Here is a 14492-nt window from a genome sequence, read left to right as displayed (position 1 = left end):
GGCTGTGGGGCCATTTCTGAGTGTGCCCGCACACACGTGTGTGCAGGTGGGTGCGCGTGCCCGTGCGCATCTGTCTGTTTAAGTAGCCTTCCTTCTACAACCCTGTCAAACATCATGCCCAACAGTGTCCACATGCAACAAAACTAACTCCAGAATAAACAGACTAAATAAATAAACTGAAAAAATCTTACAGCTATTAAAGGTGATTATATAGAGCTCTTTTTAATATAGCTATATTCAGTATACTTATAATGAAATTATTATTCGCCAAAAGTTAAATTTTTCCCTCAATGGGAGGTTCCAAATTCCCCCAACAGCAAACTCTACCAAGTTGTCAAGGCATTTATCAGTCTGAGCATGAGTGTACTTCACAGAGAACAGCAAGGAGGACACACACCGGCTCTCATGTCATGAAGTTCGGGTACCTTGGATTCCAAAACCGGATGAGAAGCTGAGGGAAAAAAAGCTACGGAGAAAGAAAAGAAAAGCAAGAAAGAAAAACAAAGTTTGTTTTGCTCACAAATTTAAATACGGAATCTCTAAGTCAAATATTAGCATATGAAATTCCATGATGTTTAAGGGAAAAAAAGACTGTATATCATGCCCCAGGTGGGTTTATTCCAGGTATGCGGGGTGTTTTAAAAATATTAGAAGGTTTTTAAATGTCATTTGCTGTGTGAAGAGTCAAGGGGAAGAGAATCATCATCATAGTAGATGCAGAAAAAGCATCGGGTAAAATTCTACACCGCGCCAAACAAAAATTTTAGTAAAATAGGAACAGAGAGAACTTTCTTATTCTGATGAAAGATATCTACCAAAAAACTACAGTAAGCCTATTCTTAACGGTGACATATTAGAAGCACTCCCTTTAAGATCAGGGAAGGATAAGGACTCTTATAATTCATGTTCTGTTCAGTTCTTGCTCTCCTGGCCTCTGGAGTAAGAGACGTAAGGAAGTAAAAGTATAAGGATTACAATGGAAACCATAAAACTCTTATTCTCAGATGATGTGACTGTCTGCAATAAAAAGAAAATTTAATGAAAGTATTAAAAGAACACAACAAAACCTCTAGATATGCGTTTTTAAGGTTTTACATATACAATAAATGGTACATGTAATTTTTTTAGAGGGGGGAGGGGCAGAAGGAGAGGGAACGAGAATCCCCAAGCGAACTCCATGCTCAGGGTGGAACCCGATTCGAGATCATGACCTGAGCCAACATCAAGAGGGATGCTTAACTGACTGAGCCACCTAGGCATGTCAGCACATGTGATTTTTAAACTTTATGCAGTACTGTAAATACTGTATTTTTTTTACAGTATTGTAATTTTATTTTATTTTTTAAAAGATTTTATTTATTTATTTGACAGAGAGAGTCACATCGAGAGAGGGAACACAAGCAGGGGGAGTGGGAGATGGAGAAACAGGCTTCCCGCGGAGCAGGGAGCCCGATGCGGGGCTCGATCCCAGGACCCTGGGATCATGACCTGAGCCGAAGGCAGACACTTAACGACTGAGCCACCCAGGTGCCCCAGTATTGTAATTTTATACAGTTTGTAATATTTGTACAATTTTATAGTATTGTAAATTGTAAATAAAGAAATACCCTTTACAATAGCAGAATAAGACATAAGGTTATGACAAATAAAGGTATCAAAAGTTGTGCAGAAGGGCGCCTGGGTGGCTCAGTCGTTAAGCGTCTGCCTTCGGCTCAGGTCATGATCCCAGGGTCCTGGGATCGAGCCCCGCATCGGGCTCCCTGCTTCATGGGAAGCCTGCTTCTCCCCCTCCCACTCCCCCTGCTTCTGTTCCCTCTCTCGCTGTGTGTCTCTCTCTGTCAAATAAATAAATAAAATCTTAAAAAAAAAAAAAAGTTGTGCAGATTCTTGAGGGGAAAACAGACAATGTTTTGGAAGCCATTCCAGCCGTGCTCGCTGAATGGAGGGGTATGCTGTGTTCGTGGAGAGGGAGACTGAGCATCAGAGCCCAGTATCACCCTAAATATCCCGGCTGGGTATTTTGGTGAAGCTGAGCCTAATATTTACATGGGCCCAGAATAGCCAAGGAAAGAATCGAAGAACAACGCGGTGGGATTGTGCCCCATCCAACATCGAAGTGCAGGTGAAGAGTACGGCTCAAGCAGGAGGCAGTGGAGCGGAGGTCCGGAGGGGACAGCCTAGAAGCAGCCCGCGGTTACCTGGATTCCCATCACTGCTGTTATGTAACTTCTACCATCCAGGGCAGGATACCAGAGCTCATACAAAATGAACAAAAATTTTTTCACCGAAGGAAACAGCAGGGGGCGCTGGACAAATGCAATGTCACTCCACATCATTAGAAATCAGAAATGCGCATTGAAGTCCCTCTGGGAACATTGTCAGTTGCATCAGATGAAGTCCCTCCGCACCGATTGCTGACCAGGACGGGGAACCATAGGAGCTCGAGGGACACAGCCCTCCGACGCTGCCTTGGCCCTCCTGCCCCGTCCCCATTCCGTAACTGCACGGGTGTCCAAGGGGCCGTCCTCCAGTGCACCGTCGGGCTCCGGGCGGCGTGGCCTGTCTCACAATGAGCGACAAGCAAGAGGAGAGTGGACAGACTTGGGTCTGCTGGTGGGGCCGTCCAGCGAGGTGGCAAAGTGAACAAGATCTACACGGAAGATCGGGTCGGAAGCTCAGGAGTGTAGTTTGGAGACGAAAAGCAGGTCAGGGGAAAATACACAAAAAGATGCCATTTATCTTTAAACAGCTTCTGTTTTTGTTATGTTTAGAAACGTTCAGGGGGCACCTGGGTGGCTCCGTCCGTGAAGCATCCGACTCTTGATTTCGGCTCAGGTCATGATCTCAGGGTCGTGAGATCGAGCCCCGTGTTGGGCTTCACGCTGAGCCTGGAGTCTGCTTGAGGATTCTCTCTCTCCCTCTGCCCCTTCCCATGCTCTCTCTCTCTCTCCCTCTCGGTGCTCTCTCTCTCTGTGTCTCTAAAATAAATAAATAAATCTCAAAAAAAAAGAAAGAAAGAAAGAAAGAAACCTGCAAAACAATACCATAGATTATGTAGGAATTTGTTGGGAAGATTCTGTAGAACTCCGTGGGAGTGGGAGAGCCAAATGTGGCCGCGTGGCCTCCTCCGGGGCCTGGTGAGGGGATGGACACACAGATTTAACTGTGTGCGGGCTCTGTTTCCTCAACAGTGAGGTGGGTATATTATAATGTGTACCCTCTTGCGGGACTTTAGCACTGCATAAATGTTTGGATCACAAAGACGTGCTTTGGGAAGGGGAATATGATCTTCATTTATGAAGGACGGAGTTCTGCTGCGAGCCAGAAGTATTTCTACCCCGTTCCGTCTTTCTGTCCCTCTCTAAGGCTAAGTGCAGAGCCCTCCCCAGTTCAGGGAGACCAAGGAGTCTCCTACAGGGCCTCCTCATATGCTACCCGGGATGCACCAGAATTCCTGCGTTCACATGCGTAAGGTCAGGTGTGATCCAAGTTCTTGCCCGAGGTCAAAGGCGCAGCGTGGACCAGACCCCTCACTATGGCTTACTGACAGAGTCTGTCTTTTAACCCTTTGTAGAAATAGCACTTGAATTACTTTTCCTGAATAAATCTGGCCTTTCTCCTGCCCCCTCGCTGGTGAGCCACATCCTCCCATGCTATTTCGTTCCCCCTGGTTTTATCTTGCAGAGACTCATTCACATAGTATTTGCTTTCAAGCCTAAGCTACTGTCAGACTGACATTTCTTCTCCAGTTTGCCCTTAGGATAGTCTGTTGGCCATCAAATTGCTTTGAGATGTTGTCCGTGCTCACCAAATGAGGCGGAGAGGCAATTATCCTAAAGCTCAGACCTCAAATCCCAGCCCAAATGCGAGTTTTGACCTGAGCTATCCCGGACCATCACTGCATACGGAGTCTGAGGGCGGCTCGCGGTAGGACCACCTTCTCCCCTTTAGCTTCTGTTCATCCCACGCACACCAGTGATGCCTGTCAGTGGCCAGGTGCTAGGCCTGGGCCGACAGAGGGGATATATGCTCACCTGCTGGGTTTCCTCTTCTGACATCCGTTCACTAGCTCTGCAGACACCAACTGGGCATCCCATAATGGGATTCCATTCTGACGCTAAGTATCGGAGTTAGCGCAAACCCCACAGGTAGACGGGCTCCGTCTCACGAGTCGTGGGTCCAAGGGTGTCCGTGCTTCTGTCCAACTTCCTGTAGAGTGGGGGGTTCCCATGAACCCCCTGCTCCTTCAGATTTGGTAATTTGCTAGAATAGCTCATAGCACTCAGGAAAGCAACTCTCTTACATTTACTGATTTATTTTTTTATTTTTTAAAAAGATTTATTTATTTGAGAGAGAGAGAGAGAAAGAGAGAGAGAGCATGAGTGGGAGGAGCAGAGGGAGAAGGACAAGCAGACACGTCGCTGAGTGTGGAGCCTGGTGGGGGACTCGATCTCATGACCCTGAGATCATGACCTGAGTTGAAACCAAAAGTTAGATGCTTAACTAACTGCACCACCCAGGCGCCCCATTTACTGATTTATTATAAAGGAAACAAGTGAACAGCCAGAGGGAGGAGCTGGGTAGGACAAGGCACGGGGTGTGGGTGGAGGACACAGAACTTTGCGGTCCTCCCCGGGGCATGGCTCCATCCCAGCACATTGATGTGCTCAGCAAACACCGTCCTTCACCACATAGGTATGATTGATTAAATCATTGGCCGTTGGTCATTAACTCAATCTCAGTCCTTCCCTCTCCCCCTGATTCCCCAGAGACTGGAGGTAGGGCTCAGAGTCCCACCCTCAAATCGACTTGGTTTTCCTGGCAACCAGCCCCCATCCTGCAGCTCCCCAGGGGCCCCCAGTCACATTGGCCCTACAAGAGCAATTCTTACCCCTCCAGGGATTCCAAGGGTTTTAGCTGCTGTATGCCCGGAACCAGGGATGAAAAGCAAATATTTGTTTTTTTATTAGACGGCCCCCTTGAGTGCTTGGAGTCCTGGAGATTAATGCTGTGCTGAAGTGGGGCCAGGGGGAGGGGTGGTGGGCACACAGATGAGGGACATGCTGACGGAGCAGGGTCTCAGAGCAGGTGGGTCTGATCTGAGCCAGCTGGGAGAGGGACCGGAGGGAAGGGCCACGGGGGCCCATCCGAGGGGCTTCCTCATTAAACTCCATCATTTGTTCTCTCAAACCAGGGTGAAGAAGAGGACAGACCTGATAGGAGCCTTTAAACTGGACCCTCTCTACCTGAAGCACGGCCATCAGGACTCAGGTACGCCGGGGTCCTTGCTTTCTGCAATGTTCTGGTTTTGTTTTCATCAGAGCTGCATTTCTGCTGGGAGCCAGAGAGGAAGGTTCGCGTCCACAGGGACCAGCTCCTGGGAGCCGCTTCCCCGGGGGGAAGGGTGCTGATGGGGCCTTGGGGACTGCCTCAGTGCAGGAGCTGGGGAGGGGCCCACGGGGCTGGGGGGGTCACGGCACAGCTTTCAGGGCGGGTGTGGACATGTCCTGTGTAGGACCTTTAAAAGCTTGACTGCCCTACTGTCTGTCTGAGTGTGCATCCGCTCACACCAATACCACCAGGGGGACACGGAGTGGGGCTGGGGGCCCGGGGAGCGAAGCGAAAACCCAGTGACACCCGGGCAGGATCGGCGTGTCCATGCGCATCTCACCTGTTGGGTCCATAGACCTGCCCTCTGTGCCCGTCCCTGTTGGCGGGACCGGAGCCACCCCAGGCCTGCGTTCTGGCTGTGTGCTTCTCGATGACCGGGGCCAAGAGAGGACACGGCCAGGTGCTCGAGGCGTGGTGAGGAGCAGAAAGTTCCCTGGCACAGAGAGATGCTGGAGCAGTTCCTAGAAAACACAGAATAGCTCCTTTCGTATGGCTACTGTCCTAGGCCACAGCCAAACGCCAAATCCTGTTAGTACCGGCCAGGCTCCAAGCGGGTGGCGGGGGGCGGAAATGTAGATTCTTCTGAGATTCTTTTTTTTTTTAAGATTTTATATATTTATTTGAGAGAGAGAGCAAACACAAGCACGGAGGAGGGGCAGTGGGAGAGGGAGAAACAGGCTCCCCACTGAGCAAGGTGCCCGACGTGGGGCTCGATCCCAGGACCCTGAGATCATGACCTGAGCTAAAGCCAGATGCTTAACCAACTGAGCCACCCAGGCGCCCCTCTGAGATTCTTACCAAAGAAATAGGAATCAGATATTTAGAAGAATGATCCCAGCAATCCAATTTTTTTTTCTTTTGAAAAGCATGCAATGAAAATTTTCCAAATGTGAATAGTCCTTACAGCTGGATGGTGCAATTATTTGTGAATTTTCCTAATTTGCTGTATATTTTTACAGTTTTAAAAACATACTTAGAACTATGTAAGTGTTGTTGTTCTCAGATATGGTGCAGACACGCGTCCCCATTGATGTTCGCAGACCCCACACACCGGCTCAGATTTGCTCAGGACCTAAAACTGCCCTAAAAAAATAAAGTCTACTTTGGAAAAAAGGAATTGGCATGAAACACTGTGAAATTCTGAAGCGACTGCTAAGCTCTCCTATTACAAAAAACAATGTATTTCATGTTCAGATAATAAAAATCTTTGCAATCACGACAGTTAAAACGCAAAATGTTGCCCTTAAACAATGAAGGGATTCTTGGAATGAGTGTAAGCGAAGGGCACCTGAGGGCTTATCACTTGAGGCATACAAAAATTTATTTTATGTTGCTTTTATAGGAAGGCAGTTTCTTATTGAAATATTTGCTATGGCTTTTAGAGATGAAAAATATTAGTTATTTGTTTTTTCCCCTACAAAAAAAAAAAACAAAACACAAAACAAAACCCTCAAACCTCTATAAGTCAGCAAAGATGGTGACACATTTTGTGCTTCACAAGTAGATCAGCAAAAATCAACTTCAAGTTCTTATGGCCAGTGGGTGTAAGGGCATTTTTTTATCCGCACGGATTCAGCCCTAGTGCTGCTAAGCCTTCTGCTCCTTGAAATGAAACCGTGTTTAGAGTGTTCTACAGGGTTTTTTTAAAGATCCTTTCTATGTAATAAAGAAGACTCCTCAACGACTGCCCTGTGGCCCCTCATGTCGTGGCACTCGGCTTGCTAGGCTGTTGCAGCCCCCTGTCCCGCCCGGGGGTCATTAGGATGCCCCCTGCTCATCACTGGGTCTGGGGCAAAAGCCTCCCACTCAGTGAAGTCTTCCCAGATCTCTCCACTGAAGCCGATGCCTGCCCCCATCCTGAGTCCAGCCACGAAGCCCTCTCACTCACTGGCTTCTTGTCTGTTGTCCCTCTGTCCCCCTGGAGGCTCAGACCCATCGTCCCACTGCTGGAACACCACTGGGCCCAGGGGATGGTGGCCAGCAGCGCAGTGGGGGCAGCAATGTGGGAGAGCTCGCCGTCCCAATACGTCCCTGCGTTTGCCTTGCACTTTTATGCGTTCGTCTCCTTGGACACCTATCAGCTGGGGGGAGACAAGGAACCGGGACCCAAATAAGCGGGATTTGTGTTTTTTATATATAACAGAAAATTCTGTCTCAATGCTGGTGATAGGGAAAAGTGGCCGCACCTATTGCACAGACTTTTCCAGATAAACTCTTTCATTATAAAAACTGTACCTTTGGAAACAAGAAGCAGGAAGGGTGAGTCAGGAAGTCCCCATGAGCCCACCTCCCGAGTGCAGGTGCTTTCGCCCCATGGTGGTGTTTCTTGCCAGTCCTGTCTGATGCGTTGTTTGTTTCTATTGTGTTTACTGCATGCTGTTTGCATGGAGGAGCTGCTCACCCCACATACCTCGTATGTAGTTGTAAAGACCGCCTAGGCGCATAACACTTATTAAGAAGTCTGAGCCGTAAGTTCAACTGTGGTCGTAGCAAGCTGTTGGCAGGAGGGCTTGGGCATTCCTTGTGTTCACAGCAGACCCGTGTCTGCGAAGTTCCTAACTGGACCGGGTCTTCAGCTGGTCCTTGAAGACGTAGGGTCACCGAGAAGCAGGCTCCCCCTTTCACTAACCGTGATGTTTAGCCACAGAAGCTTCTACATCTGAAACCTACTTCAAGCTTTAGTCATGCATCCGGTAAAACTTGCACAATGAAGGAAAGGTTCTCTAATTCTGCGCTCTCTGTGTGGTAGCCCACTAGCTCCACGTGGCTCCTGAGCCCTGGAAATGTGGCTAGTCTGACCGAAGAGCTCCGTGTTTAAGTTGATTTCATTTTAATTAAATGTAAATGGCCACACATGGCTCATGGCTACGGGCATAGCACAGGGATGTGAACTAAACAGGAGGGTCATTTATTCATCTTCACTCACGACGTCATCTGCGTTTTTAACAGACTCTTGCTGAGTGCTCATTACATGCCACACAGGCGTTTGGCATCCATGCATCCCCCCTATGCATCCCCGTCGGGTCATTTCTGGTGACCCTGCTGTTGCTGTTTGTTTAATAACTTTAGATTTCCTTGTACGTGTAAGTTAGAGCCCTCTGCAGAGTGGGTGAGGAGCAGTCTGTGCGGGTGGGGGTGGATTGCATTAGGTGGACGGCTAGTCCCAGCTGCCCACGGGGCGGGCCTGCTATGGCCAGGCCACCGTTGCTCTTACTTGGGAAATGGGGGACACTGATGAGCCCCGGCGTGCCTCGTCTGGACCTACACTAGAGGACCAGATGTCCGAAACACAGGACTGCAGCTCAGGTTCATAATTCCCAGCTGATTGCTTGCCTACGATCACCATGGAGCAACTTCCATCGGTGAGACTCTGTCCAGCGTTCTGTCCTCCATAAGATCCTTCGCTCTGTTGCTTTAGGCACAAGGGGAGACTGAAGGCAAACCAGACATGTTTTGTATCCACTATGAAGCTATTTGAATCCAGGATGGTGATATCGATCCAACGGTTCCTCACCAGTATCTGCTCCATGCCAGACTCTGGACTAAGATCCGAGAATGCAGACATGAACATCCATCAAAAGTCTGATTCTTGTCTCATGATCTAATCCCTCTGTTCATCAGAAATCCACCTTCCCATGCACGAATCAGTGCACAATGAAGGCTTTACATGATCTGAATGCCAAGTTACTACTGAGCAATAGAAGAAAGCTTAGATTTTTGTGCTTACGGAAGCATAGAAAGTGAAGCAAATGGGAATCCACTCGTAATCCAGCATTTCCAATTTGTTCTGGGCACCCTGCCCTCTGGAAAGCCCCTTGGGTCTGTTACCATGAGAAGTGCCACAGAGAACACCCATCCCGGCCCTCCGTGGTCTCACGTCCAGTGCAGGAGATGACAGATGGGACACAAGAAATTTAATCTTGAAAATGAGAAGGGTGAGGCATGTAATCAACCAATGTGTCTAATGGCTTCTTTTTGTTATTTCTTTCTCTTTTCCAGGGCTTATCACTGACTATAGGGTAAGTGGGAGAATTCTCTGGCCGAGTCCAGGTCTCAGGTAATGGAAAATGTGAATGCAGTGCTGGGTGCTGTCATGGGCCGTCACTCCTGCTGTCCCCCCCACCCCACCCCCATTCCGCTCAGGCTCAGAGTCACGCTAGAGGACATGATCTCACTGGGTCCTAACTAGCAAAGCAAGCCAGGCAGCGGACAGCTCGGTTCAGCCACCCAACTCCAGGTCTAGGGTTAGGAGGAAATGATCTTGCCTGCCCCCTCGGAAGGAGGCAGGAACTTCTGTGCTCAGCTTCCTCCGTGAGGACGGGCACTATCCTTAGACACGGCCCCTCGGTTCTGTGCTGTTGCTGGGCTCCTGGAGCCGGCCTCCTGAGGGCAGTGGGGAGAACAGGGTCAGAGACCACAGTGGTGGTCTGATGGCCAGCCTCCTTTCTCAGCCGGGAACCGTATGCTGCGCTGAGCTTCTCACAGATGAGCGAGGCCCCCTTCCTCCCTCCCCGACCCCCAGGCTACCGAGGGAGACAGGGCACAGATGGTCCCACACGCCAGGATCAGCATTCTGCACACCGCTGGGAGCTGCCGTTCTGAGACAGGTCTCAAACATGCCGCTCCTTTCCGATGGCTCTTTCTGGCCTGAGGGAAAATGTTCCAAGTCCTCAGCTAGTCCTCTGGTAGTTCAGCTTCTCCTTACGCCATTTCGAATACCTTGTGGTAATGAAGTCCCAGGCATTAAGTGGCGGCAGCTTATGGATTGTATGTCACGTGTGGACAGTTTTCAGTGGGTCCACCCGCTGATTTTGAACACCCTAACGGACGTCCACCTGGCTCAGGAGGTCCTCCTGGATAATTGTGCGTTCTTTGCTGCTGAGCCCCCGAACAAAGCCAGGGGAAGGCACATAGAGCGTTCTCAGCAGATATTTCAGTTAATGAATAAACAGATGAAATTTATGGAGGATCAAATTAGAAGGATGAGGGAAATTATTTTGGAGCCGAGAGTCTTCTAAAAACTGATGCACATAAGTTAGCCCTTAGCGTACCAAGAAGTAGGAGAGGTTACATGGGGCAAACACAAGGCAGTCCCACCAGGAAAGAACACGCAGGTCAGTGGGAGCCTGTGTCTGGGCTCCCGGCCGTGCAAAGGGCCTGGGGCACCAGTCTTGCACTATGAGTGTTGTTCCTTCCATCCCCTCATCACAAGCGCAAGTGTCACCTGCCTCCCACCTGACCCTCTCCCTGTGCCATAGCCCTACAGGGCCCCTGACCAATTTTACTGCTATCCTAGCTGGGATGTCTTTCCTTTTCAATGTACTTATAGACACCTTTGGAGCTCTTTTATGGTTTCTTCCTTTAGAGTGAATTCTGGGCGAATGCCCTGGGGCCCAGGCTCTTCCTTGATGAGGGAGTACTGGGCTCAGCAGACAAAGAAAAAGAATATCATAGACATCATCATCATTTTGTTCAAAGACATTGGAAGCCCCAGGCTGAGGTGGTCACAGCCTCCAGGCTGCGGAGGAGACCCCGGGATTCTGGGCCGTCTACCAGGCTCGTTCGGGAAGTGTGGGATGAAAGGGGTGAGCAGCCCCTTGTCAGGACTGTCAGCCCTCAAGGGATGGGGATGAGAACAGTCTCAGCACCGAGGGGAGGGGGCTGGGAACACCTTGGCCAGGGGATTTTACACTGTGTCTGCTCATGAACGGCATGAGCCGAAGATGGAAAGGTAGCGTCATTTGCCTACAATGTACCTGGTCTTGGGCAAAGTGGGCATCATTATACCCATTTCACAGACATGGAGACAGAGGTTCAGAGAAGTCAAAGAATTTGCTGAACCTAGCTAAAAGAGAACCAAGAACTTAGGTCAAAAGCTCCCCGTCTGAGCCTCACAATCCCCATGCTACTTGGGTGGGGAAAGTACATTTTCTGGTCCCTTTTAGTGGCTTATCAAGAGCGGGACAACTGAAGATAGGGTTTTAAAATTTTCAATTGTGGAGGGAAAAGTACCTAGAAATAGCTCCTTTGGTGTCCAAGAAACCTCGAATTGGTTTCTACCTGTAGAATCATTTTAGGTGACCCGTGTACAAGGCTGGAATGGATTTTCCTCCTGACTATATAAGCACAGTGGTCAGCAATAGTCCCTAAAACAGTATAGGATGGCCTCTCTGAGCTGGGCATGGAGCTGGGAATAAAATGGCAAACAACACAGAGTCCTGTCCCCTCTGAACTTCCAGGCTGAGTGCACAGGGAATTTCTGCTCTGGGGGCATCTACCCCAGTCCTGCCCCAGGCTCAGAACAGGTCATGACAGCATTTTAGGGCCATATTCAAATGAGCACACCATTAAACTGTGTGCATTTTTACTCCGGGACCATAGAAATGCAGTTTACCCTGCTTATTCGTCCCAGTGTTAGATAAAAATCACATTTTGATGTCCCGGACATCGGCTTGGTGAGGAATGATGTTAGAATGCAGCCTCCGTGCGCAACAATGACAGGAAGCCATCGCTTTACTGCTTACTAGTTAGTTAGTGGGGATGGTAAAGAATCCTCTTTTTGATTTTCCAAAAAGGCAAGTTAGTTCCATTTTTACTGAAGACCCCCCAACAGCTTGCAGATGCACTGCTAAATAAGACGGCATGAGTCAGCAGGTGATTCTGAGGCACTGGACGTTTCTCCCCAGCCTCTGCACACCTGCTCTCCTCTCATAAGACCCTGGCTTCACGGTGCTAAGATAAAGTGATAGGATGTGTGAGCCCACTGAGCACCGTGCCTGGTGCACACACAGTGGCACTATGTTGGATGGCTTTGAGTGTAAATATCTGGGCCCCCTTTTCTCTTTCCAATTTGAGAGCCTTCTGCGAAACCCTTGCCGGGAGCCCCAGGTTCAGAAGCAGCATGCCGTGAGTGTGCCCAGCACACGGTTTAAAACCCGAGCTGCCCGCCAGGCTACGGAGCAGCGCTGCCCCAAGAGCCCCCCTGTGCCCATCACAGATGCCCTGGGGGAGGGTCCAGGCTGTGTCCCCCTCCCCCTGCAGCCCTGCATTCCCCAGGCCCATCTGGAAGCTCTGCCCTGCAGGGAAGGTCCAGGGAACAGAGAGGGAGACTGAGTTGCCCTCAGCATCTTCTTTGTAAGTGCCAAAATGTGGCTTTTGGGAAGCCACAATGAAGTGCCCCCGCTTTATCGTCCCAGATGGCCCCCTTGCCCTTCCTCCCCTCTGGGTCCCTTCTTGCTTACGTGTCCAACCACTGGAGATGGTAGAGTGCTGGCCAGCTGCAAACTGAGGACAAGCTAAGGGGAAATTATTTGAGGACCAACCTGTTGGGGCTGCATTTTCTAGTGACCGTCCTGCAGGTCATTCTGTGGTGGCTGGTGGACAGGAAGAGAATCGCTCTTGCTCTGGAAAAGGGTGCCAGGACATCACAGGGAATACGCTGAGCAGGAAGTGAGGGTTTTGGCTTCCTCCTTCCGAGCCTCCTGCAGATGGAGCGACCAGCGAGCAAGGGCTCCCCCCCCCCCCCGTGCCCCTGCTGGGTGGTGAGCTCCACGTGCTCAGTGCACACAGTGCCTCCCCAGTAGCAGCCTGTTGCATCCTCATCTGTCTCGGAGCTTTGCAAAGAGAGCCTCTGGCTGCAGGCTCTGCTCACCCCAGGTCGGCTTTGCGGTCCCCAGTGAGCCATGGCACCAGCCAGGGGACGTCCAGGGAATTAGCTGCCTCCCAGAGAAGCAGGTGCCCCGGGAGCCAGAGGAAAGCAGTTCTCAGTATTTTGCGTCCTGATGCAGTTTTCTGTTCTGTTTCAGCACTGGCAGTTGCCACTGGGCCGGAGATTCCGCTCTTTGAAGATGTGGTTTGTTTTTAGGATGTACGGAGTCAAGGGACTGCAGGCCTACATCCGCAAGGTGACGGTGCTTTCATTACGTATCTGGGTAATTAATATCGGGAGGTCTGCAGGGGTTTAGAAACGAAGGAAGATGTCTGAAGCAGCAAATATCTGATGCAGGTTGGTTTGGGTACTGAGGTTAGGCTTTTTATTTTTATTATTTATTTTTTTTTTTTAAGGATTTTATTTATTTGTCAGAGAGAGAGAGAGGGAACACAAGCAGGGGGAGTGGCAGGCAGAGGGAGAAGCAGGCTTCCCGCGGAGCAGGGAGCCCGATGCGGAACTCGATCCCAGGACCCCGGGATCACGACCCGAGCCGAAGGCGGACACTTAACCGACTGAGCCCCCAGGCGTCCCGAGGTTAGGCTTTTTAGAAGACAGTCAGTGCAGAATTACGGACCTTCTGGACACTTCCATGATGACTACAGCCGTCAGGTCCAGGAGACTGCGAAGTGCACGCTCCCCACGGCCAGTCCTGTAGCGAAATCTCACCTGCAGCCGGTCCGGACCACAGTGGTGAAGTGCTGAGAACACAGGATGTTTGGCCCCAAGGACTGTCGGCACGGGAGAGTCTCGGAGCTGCTGGGGATGGATGGCCTCTGTGCGCCCCCGAGTAGCAGCCCACGCATGGCCTTGGACCCTCGGGGTGGGTCCCAGCAGCCTCTGCCTGAATGAGTGAACCAGGCAGCTGTGATGAGCGCTACAAAGTGAGAACCACCGGTCGACTTCAAGCCCCATCACCCTGCCTTTTATTTTTTTACAGTCGAGGAAACTGAGGCCAGAGTATGTGCTGGGACCCCCCCCACCGCACCCCAGAGCCCACCCATTTAGCTGGCTGCAGAAGGCTGCTGATTTCCAGCTGGTTCCTCCCATGCTGGTGTCCCTTCCTCAGCCATGGCCCCATCTTGATGGACAGAGGTCCTTGGGCTTCATGAGCGGGCTCCGGGCCGGCCTTACAGGGAGGGAGGGGATGGTCAAAGCCTGTCCCCAGGCCCCTGTAGCTCGTTGGGACCCCGCGGGGGAGGGGGGCCGCACCTGCCAGCACAAAGTCTTTGGTGCCCTCTAGTGGCCCCAGGTTTATTCTGTGCCTGGGAGCCGCCCGGACGAAGGAGGCTTCGTCCCAAGGACACTCAGCCGCTGTGCTTCTGCTGAGTCCCTGAGCACTGTCGTGAGAGCACCGAGCTGCGCGCCCGGGGGGGGGGGGGGGGGGGGGGGG

At 50.7% G+C, this 14492-nt stretch overlaps 1 protein-coding gene across 1 annotated transcript in view; it reads left to right on the top strand.

The window, feature by feature from the left end:
- The window catches only part of DDC (dopa decarboxylase), an 82259-nt gene that overhangs the window by 60487 nt on the left and 7280 nt on the right, over positions 1-14492 (top strand). The window contains exons 11-13 of the mRNA XM_032430527.1: positions 5195-5271; positions 9391-9410; positions 13197-13295. Coding sequence (XP_032286418.1) covers positions 5195-5271; positions 9391-9410; positions 13197-13295 — 196 coding nt within the window. The remainder of the gene's footprint in view (positions 1-5194; positions 5272-9390; positions 9411-13196; positions 13296-14492) is intronic.

This window comes from Phoca vitulina, unplaced genomic scaffold, assembly GCF_004348235.1.
Source record: "Phoca vitulina isolate PV1807 unplaced genomic scaffold, GSC_HSeal_1.0 scaffold44, whole genome shotgun sequence".
NCBI lineage: Eukaryota > Metazoa > Chordata > Mammalia > Carnivora > Phocidae > Phoca > Phoca vitulina.
The sequence above is the reverse complement of the archived record's forward strand: the minus strand, read 5'-3'. Positions and strand labels throughout refer to the sequence as shown.